The sequence below is a fragment of the Carassius auratus genome, chromosome 18 (assembly GCF_003368295.1).
Source record: "Carassius auratus strain Wakin chromosome 18, ASM336829v1, whole genome shotgun sequence".
In the NCBI taxonomy this organism is placed as follows: domain Eukaryota; kingdom Metazoa; phylum Chordata; class Actinopteri; order Cypriniformes; family Cyprinidae; genus Carassius; species Carassius auratus.
The window spans coordinates 10145011-10166614 of record NC_039260.1 but is presented as its reverse complement, the minus strand read 5'-3'; the positions used below and the strand labels follow the sequence as shown (position 1 = coordinate 10166614).

General features: G+C 39.6%; 1 protein-coding gene across 1 annotated transcript; it reads right to left on the bottom strand.

Annotated features, from left to right (window-relative positions):
• Window positions 1–15829: 15829 nt before the first annotated feature.
• Window positions 15830–16852, bottom strand: LOC113118010 (leukotriene B4 receptor 1-like). Its single transcript, XM_026286864.1, has one exon. The coding sequence runs from the start codon at window positions 16802–16804 to the stop codon at window positions 15830–15832; it is 975 nt and encodes a 324-aa protein (XP_026142649.1). The 5' UTR covers window positions 16805–16852.
• Between the last annotated feature and the right edge of the window lie 4752 nt (window positions 16853–21604).

The following is a 21604-nucleotide window of genomic DNA, read 5'->3' as shown; positions in this document are numbered from 1 at the left end:
TCACATATTTGTGTTGCTGGGTTATTACATGTGTGTGTCATATACTTGTTTCGTGTCCTGCATGCGCACAGTAGTTATGTATGTGCATCAGGCTTAGGGTTCCGATCACGGTCGGCCGATCGTTAATGTGCATCTCGTCAGTAAAGCCGGTTCTCTAATCAGCGGTTAATTCCATCAGGTGCGTGATTCCACATAGAGCAGCTGTTACTACACAGAGCCGTTGTTAACTGAGAAGATGCGCCAAAAAACTCTGAAAATGAAGTGGATTTGCGCATCTTCTCTATTAACAACGGCTCTGTGTAGTAACAGCTAAGATAAATACACAGTCTTGTACTTCTTGTCTACATGAAGATATAACAAAACTGGCAATGAGGAGTTTTTTTTTTTTTTTTTTTACAATATTTCCTGAGGATGGCATCAGTAAGTGCTCCATTTCCCAGTCCTTTTTTGCCTTGTCCCGGTGTGCCTGCCATACCACTAGTAACATGGCTGAAGATGTTTCAGAACTACATGCTTGTCATTAATGCTACTGGAGATTCCTGGCCAGAAGCCAGAAAACGGGCTTTGCTCCTTCACTGCCTCGGAACTGAAGGTCAGAGACTGTTTTATACATTGCCTAATACCGGTGACAATCTAGCAGATGCTATTAAAGCTTTGGAAGAGCACTTCATTCCAAAAAGAAATGTGGTCGTGGAATGACATGCCTTCAGGAAACGAGTGCAGAGGATAGATGAAACGTTATTGCAATATATTGCTGCACTGAGAGATTTGGCGACTACTTGTATATTTGCTGACAATCTTGACGATATGCTGCGTGACCAGCTTGTTGGAAAAATTGCTAACCCTCGCATTTGTGAAAGATTATTAGAAGAATCTAAATTGACACTGGAGACTGCAATTACAATTGCCACACAGGTGTGATTGAAAAGATTGACTCTTCTCCATGGGTTTCTCCGATTGTTGTGGTCCAAAAGAAAACAGGGGGGATCCGCATGTGAGTGGATCTGCGAGGGCCCAACAAGGCAGTTATAGTAGATAGCTACCCATTGCCGCACATTGAGGAGATGATGACATTACTGCAAGGCGTATCTGTATTTTCAACTATTGACTTGGAAAGTGCATAACATCAGGTACCTCTTCATGAAGACAGCCGGGACCTCACTGCATTTATTACACACAAAGGCCTCTTCAGGTTCTGCAGGGTACCTTACGGCTTGGCATCTGCTCCATCTGCATTCCAAAAGGAGATGGTTGTCATTCTAAAAGGACTCCAGAATGTTGCAAATTATCTGGACGACATCATCGTTTGTGGACGCACCTGCACCAGCGGATGCTGTTCAGTTGCGTTCTCTGCAAGGCCTTCTCTCATGGTACAACAAATTCGTTCCCAATTTCGCCTCTGTGGTAATGCCCCTGCGTGCATGCCTGAGAGATGAGAGTGGATTTCGTTCGTCTAGTGAAGCTCAACAAAGCTTAGCTGATGTGAAAAAGTTACTTGTACACAGTCCTGCTCTTGCACTATTTGAGAGCTGCCAGAGGTAATTTCTACTGATGCACTAGCTTACGGACTAGGTGCTGTTTTCGCACAAATATGCACAGATGGTCAAAAACGTACTGTCGCTTTTGCATCCAGAACACTCACCTCAGCTAAACAGAAATATTCCACTGTTGAAAAGGAGGCTCTGGCATGCATTTGGGCAGTGGAAAGGTGGAGGACATACTTGTGGGGACGCAGATTTACTCTGCGGACTGACCATCAAGCCTTAACGACGCTGCTGCCCACAAAAGGGACTGATAGAGCTGGTATGCGCATAGCCCGGTGGGCTGCTCGGTTGCTCTGTTTCAACTATACAGTTGAGTATCATGCTAGATCTGAAAACCACACAGCAGATTGTTTGTCCCGCTTGACTCTGCCTCTTACTTCAGATGCTGAGTCGGATACAGAGCCTGAGTTTGTTGCTTTACTGTCCACAGGTCCGACTGCTATATCCCAGGATGAGTTCGCTGCACTCCGCACACAAATTGCAATTGGATGACCTTCTTCTGTTGCTGCTTTGGATCCTGTTCTTCATCCGTATTACAAACTCAGACATGAGTTCAGTGTGCAAGCTGATTTTGTGTTTAGAGGGTCTCGATTGGTGGTACCTGGAGAACTGCGTGAGTCATTGGTACGCATTGCACATGAGGGCCATCAGGGAATTGTTAGAACAAAGCAACGCCTGCGTGAAATGTATTGGTGGCCCAAAATGGACACACTTGTGGCAGAGAAAATTACTGCCTGTCAGTTATGCCTTTCTCTGGATAAAACTGTGAAAGCCTCTGCTGTTCCACTCCAGCCTTTTCCTTTACCTTCTGCACCTTGGGAAAAACTGGCAATAGACATCGTGGGCCCTTTTGAGACTGCTGTTTGGGACTGTCGATAAGCTCTGACACTCACTGACTATTATAGTAAATGGCCCGAGGTAGCCTTTACTGCATCTGTTGCAACAAAACAGGTGACTGCATTTCTTACCTCTGTCTTCAGTAGACACGGCAACCTGACCACTCTGGTCAGTGATAACGGGCCTCAGTTCACTTCCCCAGAGTTTGCTGCATTCCTGAAAGAGAGAGACATTAAGCATATTCGCACATCAGTGTATCATCCTGCTGCAAATGGAGCTATTGAACGCTTCCACAGAAAAGTACAATTCAGTCAGCAATCCTACAATCAGCACCATGGAAAACAACAGTGACTGACTTCCTGCAAGTCTATCGCGCTACAACTCATGCTGTGACAGGTGTTTCCCCCTTCGAATTACTTCATGGAAGGAAAATGCGTACCCGCCTCAATGTCTTGAAACCCTCACCTTCTGGTCAGGAGCCTAAACAATTGCAGAAGCTTGTTTCATCATGTCAGAATGTCATGAAATCTCGCTTTGACCACAAGAATCGTGTGCGTAATTTTTCATTCCAGAAAGGGGATAAAGTGTGCATTAAAAAGTCAGCACATGTACCAAAAGCTCATCCAAAATTCACTCCTCCAGTTGAGGTTAGAAAAAAAGTTGGCCCTTACACTTACCTCTTGGATGATGGCATGCATCGTGTCTTGCACCTGTACCGACTAATGTGCTGGATAATGGACTGACCACTAATGCTGAAAACTTGATTCCATCTCAGGTTCCATTGTCTGGAAATTCAGTGTCTTCTGATGCTTGTCCAAGGGAGAAACGTCAAAGACGTGAGCCAGGTTGGCTAAAAGATTATGTTTCTTAGTAACAGAAACTGACATGGACTTTTGCAACATACATTACACACACTCACATGACAATTCAATACTGAATAGTAGTTGAGTAGTTTGGTTCATATTGCTTATTATTTAAAATGATCTTTTGCATTCAGTTAATGTGTTTCTTAGTGCATAATTCATATAGATGTAAAATTGTTGATACATTACAGATCTAATGTTCTTTATTTCCATTTCATGCCAGCTGTTAGTTACAGAAAGAATTAATTTAACTAAGAGGGGAATCTGTGATGTCCTTACATGAATGCATCACTAGATGGCACTCAAGCCTCTTGAGTTAGATATATACATAGTAAGTAAGTGAGATGAGTAAGAAAGACTGCTGAGCATGTGCATGCATGTTAACCTGCTTGTTCAAAGTAGTTATTAAAGTTTGCTAAGATAAATACACAGTCTTGTACTTCTTGTCTACATGAAGATATAACAGAATCTACCCGGTCGCGTGTCTGTTTCATCTCGCTAGCTAACTTTTCAAGCTCTGCTCTTAGGTCTTTAACAGAATTGTTGGTCGCTTGTATGTCCATATGTAGGTCAAGCAATGCTGGGGGCAGTACAGAGTCTATCGCACCACTTACTGCTGAGGCCACAACAGAATGCAAAGTACTCTTGATCAAAGTTTTCGCTTGATACTGTTAGCAATGGTGCCATCGAGGTTCTCTCGGGAGATGGTGGAATCTTTTCATTTTTTCTTTATTGGTGATTGCGCAGTCTCTTTTTTCTGATTGTCGTTGACCGTTGAAGTACTCATGAAGGGTCAGATAGAGAGTGGTTTGAAATGTACTTTCAGAATTATAGAATATTTGACAGAATGAGCAGACCGAAGGACTATGTGTGCATCACTGATCTCACTACACCTTATTTTTTAAAGTAAAAGCAAGTGCACCTTTTATTTGACTAAGAAAGGAATTTCCAGCTGCTTCAGTTATTTTAGCTGTACAAAAACAGTTTATTTAGCTTGATGTTAAATAATAGTATTTGTTACCATATTATTTCAATGTACCATCATATTCAGTGGTTTGTAGGACATAGTTTTACGGTTTACTGCACTTTGTTAATCTTACTTGCTTAACTACAGCAGCTGTCTGGCACATTTGGTGGATAAAGTCTTGAAATATCAAAAGGTTCGCTGATCAGCATGCTCCTGCTAAAAAAGAAAGAAAAAAAAGTGCATAGTCACCGTTAAAATGCGTGCTTCTCTGTAATTTGTATTGTATGGTCCTCCTTTTGCAGAAATTATCTTGAGCCGGCCCGATGGCATCAGCTGTGTTGATTCTGTATCCTTGCAATGTTTTTGATGTTCTTTGTGGTTTTCACACATTTCTTTTTTTCTGTTCTTTTTTTGATTCCGGATGTAGCCCCACTTGACAACATCAGGCATTTACCACATGCTTTTTTCCCCTCATCTCCTTTGTATGGCCATCTCATACCTCTACTTATAGATGTCCTTAGTTCTTAATTTAAATATCCCTAGTGAAAAAACTATATTAACATATTTACTGACTGATAACTTACTGATATAAAATTTTTAATGAAACTTTATTTGGAGTATTACTTGTGCACAATGCACGTTTCTAATTATTAAGCCTAAAATGTGTATTAATGTCACTTTTAATGGGGATTGTATATTATCCCCCTTTAAATGCAAAAAGTGTTTAATATAAAAGTGTCAGGTATTGGTAAGGGAGGAACTCCCTGTGCAGACAGGGATTCTCAAACAAAGGGTTTATTACAAAAAGGGAAAAAACAAAACCCACGAGGGGGAAAACAAGGGCTAGGGTAGACACTAAATAATTCTACAAAACTCAATAAACAAGGCAAACAAAGACTCAAGACAGGAGAACACTAACTACAAATAACACTCACGGCTATACAGGATACAATCTCAATCACAGGTACAAATCTCAATGACAATGAACCGACGCAAGACAGAGCACACTAGGAGATCTAAATAGGGGTACTAATCAAGACACGACAGGTGTTACAGATAGGACAAGACACGACTAGGTTAACAAGGGGGGCGGGGCAAGGGAACGAGACAACACAAGCACATGGCCCAAAGACAAGGCCATGCGCTTGTACACAAAACAAGGGTCTGTCATGATCCTGCCTCAAGACTAGGAAAAATCAAGGACACGAGGGCAGGATCATGACAGAACCCCTCCCTTAAGGAGCGGCTTCCAGACGCTCCTCAAGGGAACATCAAACACGGGACATGACTGACATGACAGACTGGGACACAGACACAAACCAACAAGACATGACAAATAATAACAAAGGCAGACATGAATACACGACGGCAGGGTTAGGGTGACAAATCAAAAAAAAACAAACAGGGAAGGGGAGGAGGCGGGACCACAAAGTTCATGGGGGACAGACCAGGGTGAGTGGGTGGGGCAGGAGTTTTAGGAGGACAGGACGAAGGCTGACGACGGGGGGTACGGGCAGGTCTGGGTGGTGAGGGGCGGGGAGGGGTCTCGGGACAACTGACAGGGGACATGATAGGAGCAGACAAGGGACGCGGGGCAACACTTACGGGACGCGGGGCAAGACTTACAGGACGCGGGGAGACGACAGCTGGACACGGGGGAACAACATCTACTGGACACGGGGCAACATCTACTGGACACGGGGGGACAACAGGACACGGGACACCTACGGGACACGGGGCAACATTAACGGGACACGGGGCCACATCAACGGGACTCGGGGACACATCAACCGGACACGGGGACACATCAACCGGACACGGGGACACATCAACCGGACACGGGGACACATCAACCGGACACGGGGACACATCAACCGGACACGGGGACGCATCAACCGGACACGGGGCCGCATCAACCGGACACGGGGAGACAACATCAGGACACTCGGGATTTCTGGGGACAGGGTCTGAGGACAAGACAGGACTGACGGGGACTTCTAGGATACGGACAAGACTAGACAAATAATCAGAAAAGGCTTTAGCCGCTAAGACAATTGGCATCTCCTTACGAGATGAGATACACTGAACTAAAGTCTTTGCTGCAGAGTCGGCCGCGGCACTCTCCTGCGCTCTCACGACTGCCGACTTGCATACTGCCCTCTTCTTTGCCGGCTCGGGCACGCCAGCGCTCACCGCTGCTGGCTCGGGCACGCTCACCGCTGCTGGCTCGGGCACGCCCACCGCTGCTGGCTCTCGACGCTGCTGGCACGGGCACGCCAGCTCTCGACGCTGCTGGCACGGGCACGCCAGCTCTCGACGCTGCTGGCACGGGCACGCCAGCTCTCGACGCTGCTGGCACGGGCACGCCAGCTCTCGACGCTGCTGGCACGGGCACGCCAGCTCTCGACGCTGCTGGCACGGGCATCCAGCATTGCCTCCTGTCCGCTGAGTTCCATTCTGGTCGGTTCATTCTGTCAGGTATTGGTAAGGGAGGAACTCAGGTGCAGACAGGGATTCTCAAACAAAGGGTTTATTACAAAAAGGGAAAAAACAAAACCCACGAGGGGGAAAACAAGGGCTAGGGTAGACACTAAATAATTCTACAAAACTCAATAAACAAGGCAAACAAAGACTCAAGACAGGAGAACACTAACTACAAATAACACTCACGGCTATACAGGATACAATCTCAATCACAGGTACAAATCTCAATGACAATGAACCGACGCAAGACAGAGCACACTAGGAGATCTAAATAGGGGTACTAATCAAGACACGACAGGTGTTACAGATAGGACAAGACACGACTAGGTTAACAAGGGGGGCGGGGCAAGGGAACGAGACAACACAAGCACATGGCCCAAAGACAAGGCCATGCGCTTGTACACAAAACAAGGGTCTGTCATGATCCTGCCTCAAGACTAGGAAAAATCAAGGACACGAGGGCAGGATCATGACATAAAAGTGTTAAATATAATCAGTGAGCTGCATCTCGGGCCGATGATGTCACTTCCAGAGAGCCATGTTGTACACGCCCCCGTCCCTTGACTCCACCCCCACGTCAAAACAGTGCCACAAAGAGGGACGTGCAGAAAAATAAAGCGCAAAGAGAAAACAGCATCGCAAGCTCAAACTAGACTGACACGCAAAATTAAAGCAGCGTTGCAGATAAATTAATAGATATGACCATGGAAAATATGTATTGCAAAATCATTGCTTTCGCGCTGTTTCATTTATGTTTTGCAAAACTTTCTTTTCTTTTGCAAAACAAATTTTTTTTCATATATATACGGCATTAAATTGACTCCATATTTTGCTGCTTGCATGAGGAGAAAAAACACAGACGTCCATAGGGAGGCACTGGAAGTGTGCATTGCACACACCAACATGAAATACGTCTCTTACAAATCTGGAACACAGTCATTCTTTGAAGTATCGATACTAATAAATTTATGAATCGTGAGGTTTTAATTTCCAAGAATCACTATACTTTTGAAGTATCGGTGCACCGTGGAACACTAGTACACTCAGCATGAAATAAATTCAAATACATTTAAGTATATATTTCTTTTTTTTTTTTACTAGGGATAGCATTTCTGGTCAGCATTTCTTGCTACATAAACCAGATGACCAAAACCTTAAAGGGATAGTTCACCTAAAAATGAAAATTTGATGTTTAACTGCTTACCCCCAGGGCATCCAAGATACAAGGGACCTTTTTTTTTTATGCAAACGGTTGCAGTCTGTCATTCTTATAATGTAATCGGATGAGAATCATGACTACAATAAAAAAACAAACAAAAACAAAAAACAAAACCAAATTAAACCCAGTAGCTCTTGATGATACAATGATGTGTAAAGACACAAAACGATCGGTCTGTGCAAGAAACTGAACAGTACTTATGACGTTTATTTGATCTATGATTCACGCAATAGGCCTATTTCACAATATGGTGACTGAGACAGGAAGTAGGGTAGCAGTACTTCTTGGTCGTGGCACTGCCGCCTGCTACGATCGCTATTCGTTCATTGTCATAATGGAGTCTGAACTCGTTTTCTCAAAATCATTAATACATTTACCAACAATAAGAATAGCAGTTATTGTTCGTTTTGTTGATAGTTCTCAGGGAGATGTGAGGCGATCAAAATTTGACAAGGGTTATAAATTATTTTTTGAGCAATTCATTTTTGATTATCAAGGTATATATTATATTATACAGCTGCCATTATTGCTAATTAACTAGTTAAGTTGTCCAAAGTAATTTAACGATACCATTCACAGCGTTATTCAAACGGACCTTTTCACTGACGTAATGCCGCAATTACATGCACTTGCTAGCCTGTTCTCCGAATGCTAAAGAGGAGTCTCGCCTAGCCTCTGAAGGAAGTGACTTGGAAGGATCAGTCCTGCCAAGGAAGTATCCTTGACATTGAGAAACGCCTACTGTCATTAATGCGCATTGCCAGGTTAATTCACTTCCGGATGTTCGTAAGGTATGGTGGATATGAGATATTACTTTTGTTTCTTAAAAATTTGCGTTTAAATTGCTTTTAATTGTAAGAATGCTTTGGTCATAATCATAGAGAGTATAATTGCAAATGTGTGCAATTTCAAACACTTATGACATGTTTTATGATATAACATTTGAATGCTGGTCTTTCAAAGTCTTATTTCACCTAAAATGAACCATTAAATATGTCTTAAAATAGAGCAGAAAGGCTTTATTAATGTAAGTAATGCTATTGATGGTTGCATGCATTGCAAAAAAAAAAAATCATAATTGTAATATTTTTCATGAACATTATCAAAGATGAATAGATACTGTAACACATGTATTGTATATAGTTAGTTCATGTTAATTAATACATTAACTAGTGTTTACCAATGACACCTTATTGTAAAGTGTTACCTCTTAAATTGACCTTCATATGTCTTAATATGACTTTTTGCGGACATTGTCAGTGAGAAGAAATTCAGAGAAGAGACCCACTTCATGTGGCTAGAGTACTGTAATTATCTGTTTTTCTTTCTCTGACAGACAGTATAGCCCTCAACTGTAAAATTTTCAAATTGAACAAAACTTCAAACTTTCAGGCAATGCTTTCTCAAGCCAAGCCAACCTAAATTTTGACTTGACAAAATGTATTAATTTAGTTGATGTTAATGCTGGTTATAAATTAAATCTCTTAGGTAGTTTACAGACAAAGCAAATAACACTTTTTCTAACACCATACTATAATATATTTAAAAATACATTTAAAATATTTTGCTCTTCTGCCTTTCTTCAAAATGATTTAATATTGCTATAGTATTGTTTGTTCTTTTCTGTAAATTAGGTGTCGTGAACTGGAGTGCATTGTCTGAACAATACAACCTGAGTTTCGGGCGTCATGATCTCTGACCCAGTGCCTCTGCCTCCGGTGAGATATTTAAAGACTGTCCACCTGGCTGTGTGTGGAACTGCAGGAGGAGAGTCCTGTGTGGGTTTTATTAATTCAAATAATTTGAGGGCTACTGAGGGCTACTGCTCGACTTATTGTTTTATCAGTGATGGAGGTGAATTTCAGATTTTTTTTCTTGTGTCATGTCTATAATCTTAATCTATATTTGTATATACAATTATATTTTCTGTTTTGTTCTTTGAAATAAATAAAAAGGATTACTTTCATCAGTTTGGTTTTGTTGGAGGCACCTTGCATAAAATGGGATGCAGACACTGAAAATATACTGTATGTAGTCCACTGAACTTAAAACTACTTTATTGGCTTAAATGTTTCACATGCAGAATTGCCAAAGCAAAAGAAAAATGTCCAAATTTATAGTTGAAAAATAGATAAACAAGAACCACAGCAAAAGAAAGATTAAAATAAGAAAGGCAGTATACAGTATTGTTCAAAATAATAGCAGTACAATGTGACTAACCAGAATAATCAAGGTTTTTAGTATATTTTTTATTGCTACGTGGCAAACAAGTTACCAGTAGGTTCAGTAGATTGTCAGAAAACAAACAAGACCCAGCATTCATGATATGCACGCTCTTAAGGCTGTGCAATTGGGCAATTAGTTGAAAGGGGTGTGTTCAAAAAAATAGCAGTGTCTACCTTTGACTGTACAAACTCAAAACTATTTTGTACAAACATTTTTTTTTCTTCTGGGATTTAGCAATCCTGTGAATCACTAAACTAATATTTAGTTGTATGACCACAGTTTTTTAAAACTGCTTGACATCTGTGTGGCATGGAGTCAACCAACTTGTGGCACCTCTCAGCTGTTATTCCACTCCATGATTCTTTAACAACATTCCACAATTCATTCACATTTCTTGGTTTTGCTTCAGAAACAGCATTTTTGATATCACCCCACAAGTTCTCAATTGGATTAAGGTCTGGAGATTGGGCTGGCCACTCCATAACATTAATTTTGTTGGTTTGGAACCAAGACTTTGCCCGTTTACTAGTGTGTTTTGGGTCATTGTCTTGTTGAAACAACCATTTCAAGGGCATGTCCTCTTCAGCATAGGGCAACATGACCTCTTCAAGTATTTTAACATATGCAAACTGATCCATGATCCCTGGTATGCGATAAATAGGCCCAACACCATAGTAGGAGAAACATGCCCATATCATGATGCTTGCACCTCCATGCTTCACTGTCTTCACTGTGTACTGTGGCTTGAATTCAGAGTTTGGGGGTCGTCTCACAAACTGCCTGTGGCCCTTGGACCCAAAAAGAACAATTTTACTCTCATCAGTCCACAAAATGTTCCTCCATTTCTCTTTAGGCCAGTTGATGTGTTCTTTGGCAAATTGTAACCTCTTCTGCACATGCCTTTTTTTTAACAGAGGGACTTTGCGGGGGATTCTTGAAAATAGATTAGCTTCACACAGACGTCTTCTAACTGTCACAGTACTTACGGGTAACTCCAGACTGTCTTTGATCATCCTGGAGGTGATCATTGGCTGAGCCTTTGCCATTCTGGTTATTCTTCTATCCATTTTGATGGTTGTCTTCCGTTTTCTTCCACGTCTCTCTGGTTTTGCTCTCCATTTTAAGGCATTGGAGATCATTTTAGCTGAACAGCCTATCATTTTTTGCACCTCTTTATAGGTTTTCCCCTCTCTAATCAACTTTTTAATCAAAGTACGCTGTTCTTCTGAACAATGTCTTGAACGACCCATTTTCCTCAGCTTTTAAATGCATGTTCAACAAGTGTTGGCTTCATCCTTAAATAGGGGCCACCTGATTCACACCTGTTTCTTCACAAAATTGATGACCTCAGTGATTGAATGCCACACTGCTATTTTTTTGAACACACCCCTTTCAACTAATTCAACTAATTGCCCAATTGCACAGCCTTAAGAGCGTGCATATCATGAATGCTGGGTCTCATTTGTTTTCTGAGAATCTACTGAACCTACTGGTAACTTGTTTGCCACGTAGCAATAAAAAAATATACGAAAAACCTTGATTATTCTGGTTAGTCACATTGTACTGCTATTATTTTGAACAATACTGTATTTACACTTAGAGTAAATGGCTATAGATTCTATTTATACTATGTTAAAATAGCAGGATTTTCTGCTATTTATATTACTTAGGGTTAGGCATTTATTTGCATCTCAGTATTGTAGTACATTATAAAACAGTATGCAATAATGAGTGTAAACTGAGTGTAAATTATAATTTTAATTCAAATTATTAAATGGATGCCAGCATATTAGGAAAATAAAGCCCTACCTCAAAACAGTTTTATTATTTCCTTCGTTTTTATTCAAAATAAATGCTTTTCTGATGTGATTTGAAATTTGAAAAGGTAGGGAAAAAAAGGCAGATTCGGACCTGTATCGATTGCATCAAATTGTGAACAATACACGTTTTACCATCTGCACTATTAGAGCCGACAAATGTAGCTACTTTATCTGTTGTAATTTTGACTTGCTCAATAAGAAATATAAGGTGCCATTAAAGTGTAATATTACAATCTACACAGTGAAGTAAAGTGCAACAGAATGCTAATATATTGTAAGTAAGATACTACACAGATACACAGAATTAACTTTAATTCCGTTTAATTTTACCTCAGATGAAACATGGTTAAACATGGTTGTTTTCTCCGTCTTTTTTACACCTTAATGTTCTTTAATACTTTACCATTTTATTAGAGTTTTCTGTTAAGTATGTGCATCGTTTTAATGCACTCACGACGCGAAAACAACTAACATCATGATGCAATGCAAATTACAAGCGCATGCGCGGTAAACATGCACGTCACGTATGTACGTCACGTATGTGACGTCACCGCGCTACAGTCTGCAGCGAGGGGTGTCTCGAGTGCTTGAATACAAACACACATTAACACATTTGCATGAGAAAACTCTCAGAAAAAGCAGAAAAAACACTGGACAGAGTACTTTGACATAAATCAAAAACAAGGATGAAACAGTGGTACATATCTGATAAAGCACTGGAATTTATGTCTTGGGTCAATTCTGACACAGATTACAGCCAACGGATCGATCATTTATATTATGTATATTATGTTAACTAAGTAAATCATTATATAATTATACAGTTCATAAAGAAAGTTGCACTATTTTTTTTCTGTTGCACTCTGAATATTTCTCACTCATTTTGTGTGTAGTTTCTGAATCATTTGCACTGTTTTTGCACTGTATTGTTGAAGACCATTTGTGCAATTGTTTTTAATATATGCTGCATAGTTTGAGTTTATTGTTCATACTCATATTGAAAATATATTCATCAGAAGAAGAAAAAAGAAATGTATCTTATCTTTAAGAGAAAATCTAAATGAATATTTTATGACTTAATTTGATAACCAGAAAAATGTAAATACACAACAGAATTTCCGAGGGGGAAAAAAAATTTCATGAGACTATTTTAAGAAAAAAATTATAAATGAAGTTGTTTTATGCATTTAAATAATCACCCATGCTAAAAAAATAATTTCATAGTGCCCTAAACATGTAATTTTTGTTAAATTATTAATATATTGCTGTGTAAATGTATAAGTGTCATGATTTAAATTAATTAGACATGCTTTTTGATAAATATAATTACATTTAACCATTAAAAATGAGTTGAAGTTTCTTTTCAAATGCAGTAACTAGTAAAGTAATCTCATTACAATTTACAGAAGTAACTAATAACTAGTAACTAATTAAATTTTTTGAGTAACTACCCCAACACTGGAAATCAGTCTCATGAATGGGCATGACATCAAGGCGGATGACGTAGCGACCAGGAAGCTATAAAAGCATCAGCTTCGGTGGAACGAGCATCAGCTTTTTGTCATTCAGCGAAGCTCTCTGTGTGTTAGGGTTAGGGTTAGGGTAAGGGTTAGGGTTTTGTGAGTCTTATTTAGTGTTGTTTGTCCACTGATAAGCTCCATTATATCAAACCTCAGTCAAGAGAAGTTTTGGGCTAAAGCTAGTTCAGCTCTCCCCTACTGGTTTCGCCGCTTTAGGGCACTGAGCCAGCAGCTCTGATTACACCAGAGGTCAGTCTCGAGAGACTGGTTCCCTTAATAGACTATTTAGCAGAGTGGAAACTACTGCCAAACATGTCTCTATGGGTCCTGCACTCTGTAGTGAGAGGCCACAGAATCCAGTTCGGTTCTCCTCTGCCTCAATTCAACGGGCTTTTTCCACACTGGTTCCACCCAGGGTTCCACCTCTGGTAATGGAACAGAAGTAGACAATCTCTGGGGACGGAGGCCATCGAGTTGGTCCCTCCTTGCATAGTGGTGTCCGGGTCATACAGCCAGTTCTTCACCATTCCAAGGAAGGATAAAGGGTTGCATCCTATTTTAGATCTGCGTCTTTTGAACCGCTCAGTCAGGGGACTGAAGTTCAGCACACTTGCACTAAAAGCAGTGGAGGTCTGGGAAAAAAGGGAAGGGCCTTCGGGCTGCGCAGGTGTACGACTAGTTAGAAAACGGTCGTCCAGCTTAGACGAAGGTTGGGCGTCTTCATATCATCCACAGTCGAAGGAGATAGCATCATATGCCTCCGGGGTGGGCTGTAAATCCTCATTTGAGAAAATGACTGGTTCGACAAAGCTCGCTTCCTGCACTAGGGTAGGGGAGAGCGAGCGACGTGGAGAAAACTCCAGCGCACCGGTGTCCTCATTATCCATGTCGCACATGTCTCCCCAAGCCATCGCCTCGTGCGGTGCCTCGGCAGCCGCAGAAGTGACATGGCGGGGGTTAGACACGGGGGTGCCCTTAGAAAATACTTCTACCCTCGTAAGCCGCAGGCCATCACAATGAAGGCCAGAAGAAAGGCCACTAACCGCTGCCTGTGCGTGATGGAAGCCCTAGCAGTCTCCCTTCTAGATGAAACCGGTACACAGTTCCTTACACTTCCGAAAATTCAACGCGTCCGCGAAGAGGAGTTAACACTGCTCAGAGAAAACCGCTGAGAACGTGAGATGATTCCTATGGCACAGATGATTCGCTTTCCTGAAGGAAATGAAATCTGAGCGAAATAGCACGCGGCACCCAGGTATACGATGCGTACACATGCGTGGGGCGGTGCCAAGCGCTATTTGGCCAATAGGATTGGTGAGATGGTATAGGGCTTCAGACATTCATCACACCGAGAGGTGTTCCCATACGGTGACGTCACCGCAGCATCGAAGTGACCTATGAAAGGGAACTGTTAGAACTGTCCTGAGCACGTCCAGGTGCTTTATGGTGGATCACAGACTTATAAGTGCATTACTGCCACCTATCTCTCAAATGGACCAATGACACTCTATCAATCTCAATTAGGAGTGTCAATGGTCCCCTTGAGAGACACAAACACAGACACTTTCTTCAAATGTCTATATATTTTAACTTTCAAATTATAATTGGTTTCTTACCAATCATATCGTTCTCTTATTTTATTTTTATAAACCGTAATTATGACCAGCTCTGTTCAGTCAATGATACTTTTTTTCATTAAGTAATTAACAGATATTGAATTTAGAATCCATTATTATTAGATGTTTTAATTATTACTTGAATGCATAAATGAACCCAATCACAACAAAAAACACAAAACAACAATCTCTTGACTTTTTCTAATTTTTTTGTGAAGGGCTCACATGTACTTTTTTAGTTGTAGCCTTCATAACAATAATTCCTTTTATATAAATGGAAGGAACACTACGTCATCTGCAGAGAGAAACACCTATACACACACACACACACACAATAATTGACTAGAAGGCATAAAGGAGAATTGTGAAGACATTTTACTGGAACTTGGTCTTCATTACTATTTCCTGCTTCTGTGTTGTGCTATTTACTCAAGATCAATATAATTTGCCATTTATGAATTAGAGCACTGTTGTTGGAGCACTGTAATTTTTACATAAATAAAAACAAAAGTACCTACAAGATATGACTAATAATACTAATATTAATGAAAATAACAAATTATAACACTATGAATGTCCTGCAGTATACAATAAAGCACTTTTTAAGCATGGTTCTTTATGGAACATTATAAAAAGGGCTATATATAATGCAAATTTGGTACTCTTTAGAACCATTTTTCTTAAATTTCCAAAGGATAATTGACTGCCAATAAATAATTCAGAATTGTTTTAATTATCTCATTCTGAAACATTTCATAAGATTCTGTGAAGAGATGGCATAAAGAAAAGGATTCAGACAGCAGTTCAGCAAAGCCAAAGTCTTGCTTGCATCACCATATACTCCGCGGAAAGTCTTCAGTTGGGAATGAACATCTGGATGAGATGTTTTAGTCAGAGTAGTGACTATATCAACCACATTGATAATATGCACAGGAGTCCAAAAGAGGAAGAAAGCCACTACGATACTGATCACAAGTCTCTTCTTGTAAGTCTTAACATTTGTCCCCTGGTTTCTGGGTTCCTGATCCTGTGGAGAACTAGTTAGACTGGAGCTCCTGGCTTTTTGTCTCAACCCTTTGTCCAACCATAAATAACATGTCAACATTGTCAAAAATGGGATGACAAACCCCAACAGGATCTCAAAAAGCAAAACAGTCACCACAAACTGTGACTTCGTTATCCTCTGACATCTTAGCAATCCATTCTTGTCTTTGAGCCCTTGAGTAAAAAATACTGGTAGGGCAAAAGCAAAGGCTAGAATCCAGATGCCAATCAGCTGAAGGCACCTCTGCTGTCTTTCCGGTCTCCGGAGTATCATCCTGTTAGTGACTCTTGACTTGAAGACATTATGATAGCGGTGTACGCTCATGGATGTGACCGTCAGAACAGCAACATACAGACTCCAGTGACCCAAAAAAAACAGAAACTTACAAGACCAAAGGCCGAACTTCCATCCAAACAGTATTCCATAAACCACAAAAGGAGCCAAGCAAAGAGTCAAAGCATCAGAGACTGCAAGGTATAGCATTAGTTTTAAGGTGAAGCTCAGATTTTTGCTCCACTCACGAGCAATGCTGATGATTACCACAATGTTGCTTGGTAAACCAACCAAACAGCACAAACCCAGAATTACAGCAGGAGTGATCTTCTCTGAACCAACAGCAGTGCTGTTAGATGTTGAATTGAAGCCTGCACTGTTCTCCATCATGATCAAAAATATTTAGATCTTCTAATACTGGAAAAAAAAAAGAGTTCCTGGAAATAACCCCACCCACAAAACAACTTATGCTAAATGACATGTCTATCTATAGCAGGAAACATAAAACAAAGACCACATTTCATTGCCCACAAGCAATTTTCACAAGTAGCATTTTGATTTAACATGACACAGTATATCATTATATGATAAAAGATCAGTAGTTAGTTATTTGTTGTGGCAATTTTTTTGTTTTAATAAAAGGCATGAAACAAAGTCTTTAAGATTTATGTTCTTGCAAGAAAATGGTCAACAGTCCTACAGAGTGTGACCAACAGAAATAAGTTGATTCAGAATTTACAGCCTAATCAAATCCAGACACTTCTGTATCTACATGTCCCCTGGATGCATTTTAAGTATTTAATGCACATCATTTACACATTAAAAGCGAGCATGTAGCAGCTCTAAAATAACACTTCTCACCTTCAGCTACACACATACATTTCCTGTTGGTCTTTTAGCACACCATAGTACCTCAATCACACTGACGAAGCATTTACACAATTTAAATAAAAGTCTTTAGAAGAGTAAAGCAAATAAAACCATAGTTTTATATTAAGTTATATTCAAGTGTGACTAGTGTTTTTATAACACCTGCAAATCCTCAAAAATAAATTAATAAATAAATATAAAATGTATTAATTAACATTAACTAACATGTTAAAAAGACCTATAGAAAACACACACACGTTTGTTTTTGTGAAAAGTGGGGACATTCCATAGGCGTAATGGTTTTTATACTGTACAAACTGTATATTCTATCACCCTTCACCAACCCTAACCCTCACAGGAGACTTTGTGCATTTTTACTTTCTCAAAAAAACTAATTCTGTATGATTTATAAGCATTTTGAAAAATGGGGACATGTCCTCATAAGTCACCATCTCCTTGTAATACCTGTGTCATACCCATGTCATTATACTGAGTTGTGTCCTGATATGTCAAAAAAACAAGAGCACCCACACCCACACCCACACACACACGTTCAAGGTGCTCAGAATTTTCCACATTCCACATCTCTGTTTAAGTGATACCGTTTCAAGTGTTCTTTACAGTTACTCTTACAAAATAGTGTTCATTTAAGAGACCAATGAGAACATTTCATTATCAAACTCTCATAATTATATAGCCTCATAATTATCTCACAATGTTGAAATTTATTGCTTATATTTTTGACATGCCTTCAGTTGTGTCAATTATTTACAGTATGCACTGTAACCGTTCATCTGTGAGACAAATCAGTTTTATACATCAAAATCAGCACTACACTTAAAACAGGTGTGGTTATGTTTAGTGACTTTGTGCATTGAGTTTAATGGGTGTGGTGAAGAATTTTACTAATAAGTATCTCTACTGTTTCTCTACATTCAAGTTAATTCATTGTCATTTCCATCACCACACACATTTGTAAATAAATATTTGAAAAGTTCTCAATATTTAAAAAATCCACAATTTATGAGATCATGCTCTACTTAAGTTATTTTTTTTTAAAAAAAGCTCTCACCCAAACCAATATTACATTTGATAGTGTGACAAGTGTACAGTTCAGCATTTGGTCCTTAGGGCAGTTACTTATATCAATGACAAATGTATGATTATTTTACATTGTGGATAAACTGGTAAAATTAGTAACAAAATGATCTTAGACAATTCTTGAGTGGCATAAGTTATTCAATTTTTAAATAACCGCTGTATATTGAGATGTGGTGGAAATGACATTTGTTAATTGCAGGTTGGAATTTTTTTTTAATAATAACAATTTCTCTTGTAATCTAAGTTTGTCCCAATGATCTATATATATATATATATATATATATATATATAGATCAGTGGTTTGTCCTCTTAAGGACCTTAAAACTAGACAAATTATGTGTGTGTGTGTGCGTGTGTGTGTGTGTGTATATATATATATATATATATATATATATATATATATATATATATATTAATTTTAATAGCGCCTTTAAATGTATTGACAAATTATTAGTAACCTTGACCATTGCTGTTTCAGTACTATAGAATTCAAGAAAAGGAAGATTTGATATGAGCCGAAAATTAGGAACGTTTTCATTAATATATATACATATATATATTTTTTATAAGTTAATATAAAAACTGGTTTATGTGCAATTTACATGTTTGCATATTTATTTTTATTTTTGTTGTTGATCATTTATTTAAAAATAAATAGTAATGTAATTTAAGTTTGGGTTGTTAGGCCTAATCGTAACCTTATAATGTAGTTTTAAACTGAGGTAGATTTTTATCACTAAGAAAATGTAACTATAACTGAATGTATTTTTTCAAGAAAGAGCAACTTGTTCAGTAAAACAATATTTTTGTACTGACCATCATATTTGTGTACTGTTACACCCCTAGCTTTTAACGAGCAACAGGGCCGTCACTAGTGGAGTCAAAAGTGGTGACGATTATATGGGCCCACGGCTGAGGGGGTCCCGACTGACTGATGCCAGCCTAAAACGATGCTCAGGACCGTTGACGGGCTGCGCATCGTCACTAAATCTTATCATTTGCAGGTGTTTTTAAGCCCTGCCAATTTCAACATTCAAAAGTTTTTAAAACAATCAAACACAAGACACAGAAAAACTGAACTGTTGTGCACGGTGTTCAGCTCACACGCAGAGAGCCACATGCACAGACAGCAACACCGAACAGAGCTCTCCTTCGCATCCTCCTGCACCTGAACGAACAAATACAAAATACAAATTGCAGTTTGAACAAGCAAACAGAAAAAGATGTGTAATCTTCCACACTGCAAGCGTGAGCGGCGCGCGAGCAGTGCGTATTTTTTTCGGCGTCCATGTTAATCAATGAGTGCATTCACACTGAGACCAGGAGCAGCGCGTGACCCCTGTTTCACACCACAAGCGTGAGCGGCGCGCGAGCAGCGCATGTTTTTTCCGCCGTCCATGTTAATCAATGAGTGTATTATAAATGAGTGTTAAATAAATATGATTTCACACAAAACGTGCTCAAAATGCACAGAATAAGCATGTCAAGAGTTTTAACAACAATGCCAATGTCTAGTGTTTTCACAATTATGCCAGAAAAGAAAAGTATAACAAATTGGATTTACCCATTTAAACTTTTTAATTAATCGTTTTGGGTGAAAGTATGGTGCATTGTTATAAAAACAAATGTTGAAATGTTGAATTGAATTATACCCATTGTTTGAAATGGTTATACTGTCTGCCGAACATGCTTTGCAGCCGCTGCTGTGATACTGTACCTATAGTACGCTTCCAGTGTGAATACTCGCGAGAGTCTGCTGCTGCAGTGACGGTGTAGTTGCGCGGACGCCCTGCTCGCGCACCGCTCAGGCTTGCGGTGTGAAAGATGGGTGGTAAGAGCCACTGATCTATATATATATAGATCAGTGGTAAGAGCACAGTTTAGCAATTGGTGTAATGTGTTCAGGATGCACGCAGAGAGACACGTCTCTAAATGCTTCAACACCGAATTTGCCTCTTCTTGCTCTTGTACAGATAAATACATACAAAAATATGTCAAAATACCCGTCTTGGAGAGTATTCTCAAAAAAACTGTTGGTTATGTCTTAAGTGAAAGTAAACAGGGGAGAATGGAATCAGATGTGTATCATTATAATGGATGCTTGTCTCTTAAAGTAACCACGCCTAATTTACTAGCTGTCGGTTTCTTTAATGTTAATCCAAGAAAATGTCAAAGCAAAAATTATTCAGACCGCAGATATATTATTTGGGTGCAGGTCACTATAGTTCATTTATGTAAATATAGCAAAATAGAGTAAACTGTGACATATTATACCCAAAAATTCTTCATACAGTGGACTAACAGTAAAATTGCTAGAAAAAACTTGGGGAAAAAAATGATGGCTAAATGTTTTGCCTATAAGTGTTTTTTCTTTAATGCAGCCTTTTTACACCACAGACTGAACTAAATTAAGCATTGCTTTGTAATTGGTCAACAAAGTATTGATAGTTGTGTAAATATTGTCATACTAACAATATTTAGGGGAAGTCGTGGCCTAATGGTTAGAGGGTTGGACTCCCAATCGAAAGGTTGTGGGTTCTAGTCTCGGGCCGGACGGAATTGTGGGTGGGGGTAGTGCATGAACAGCTCTCTCTCCACCTTCAATACCACGACTTAGGTGCCCTTGAGCAAGGCATCGAACCCCCAACTGCTCCCCGGGCGCCGCAGCATAAATGGCTGCCCACTGCTCCGGGTGTGTGTGTGTGTGTGTGTGTGTGTGTGTGTGTGTGTGTGTGTTTGTTCACTGCTCTGTGTGTGTGCATTTCGGATGGGTTAAATGCAGAGCACAAATTTTGAGTATGGGTCACCATACTTGGCTGAATGTCACTTCACTAACAGTTGAATTTTTTTGTTGATTGTAAATCCATTACATAGGCCTACCTTTCTATCAAAGTTATCTGACATTATCAAGATGAATTTGTTCTGACGGTTTAATTGTGTTCTTGTCATATTTTATAACCATTTTCTAAACCATAGCAAATAAACTGTGATAATGTGAGATGCTGAAGGTGTCTGAATAAATTTTGGTTTGACTGTACATTTATTTTTTGATAAAGACTATGGAGTGCTATTTTACATTTACTATTTGTTTTATGCACCAGGAAACCTACAAACTTGAAAAAACTTGTAAAGTGAATATCATAAAAAGGGAGTACAGGTTTGACGAATAAGTGGTCTAGCGCTTGCATGTTAGACTCGTCAAAAACACTTTGCTTTGCT

Bases quoted from the DNA above. Each gene is read 5' to 3' on its own strand.
- LOC113118010 (XM_026286864.1), bottom strand. From the start codon at position 16,804: ATGATGGAGAACAGTGCAGGCTTCAATTCAACATCTAACAGCACTGCT.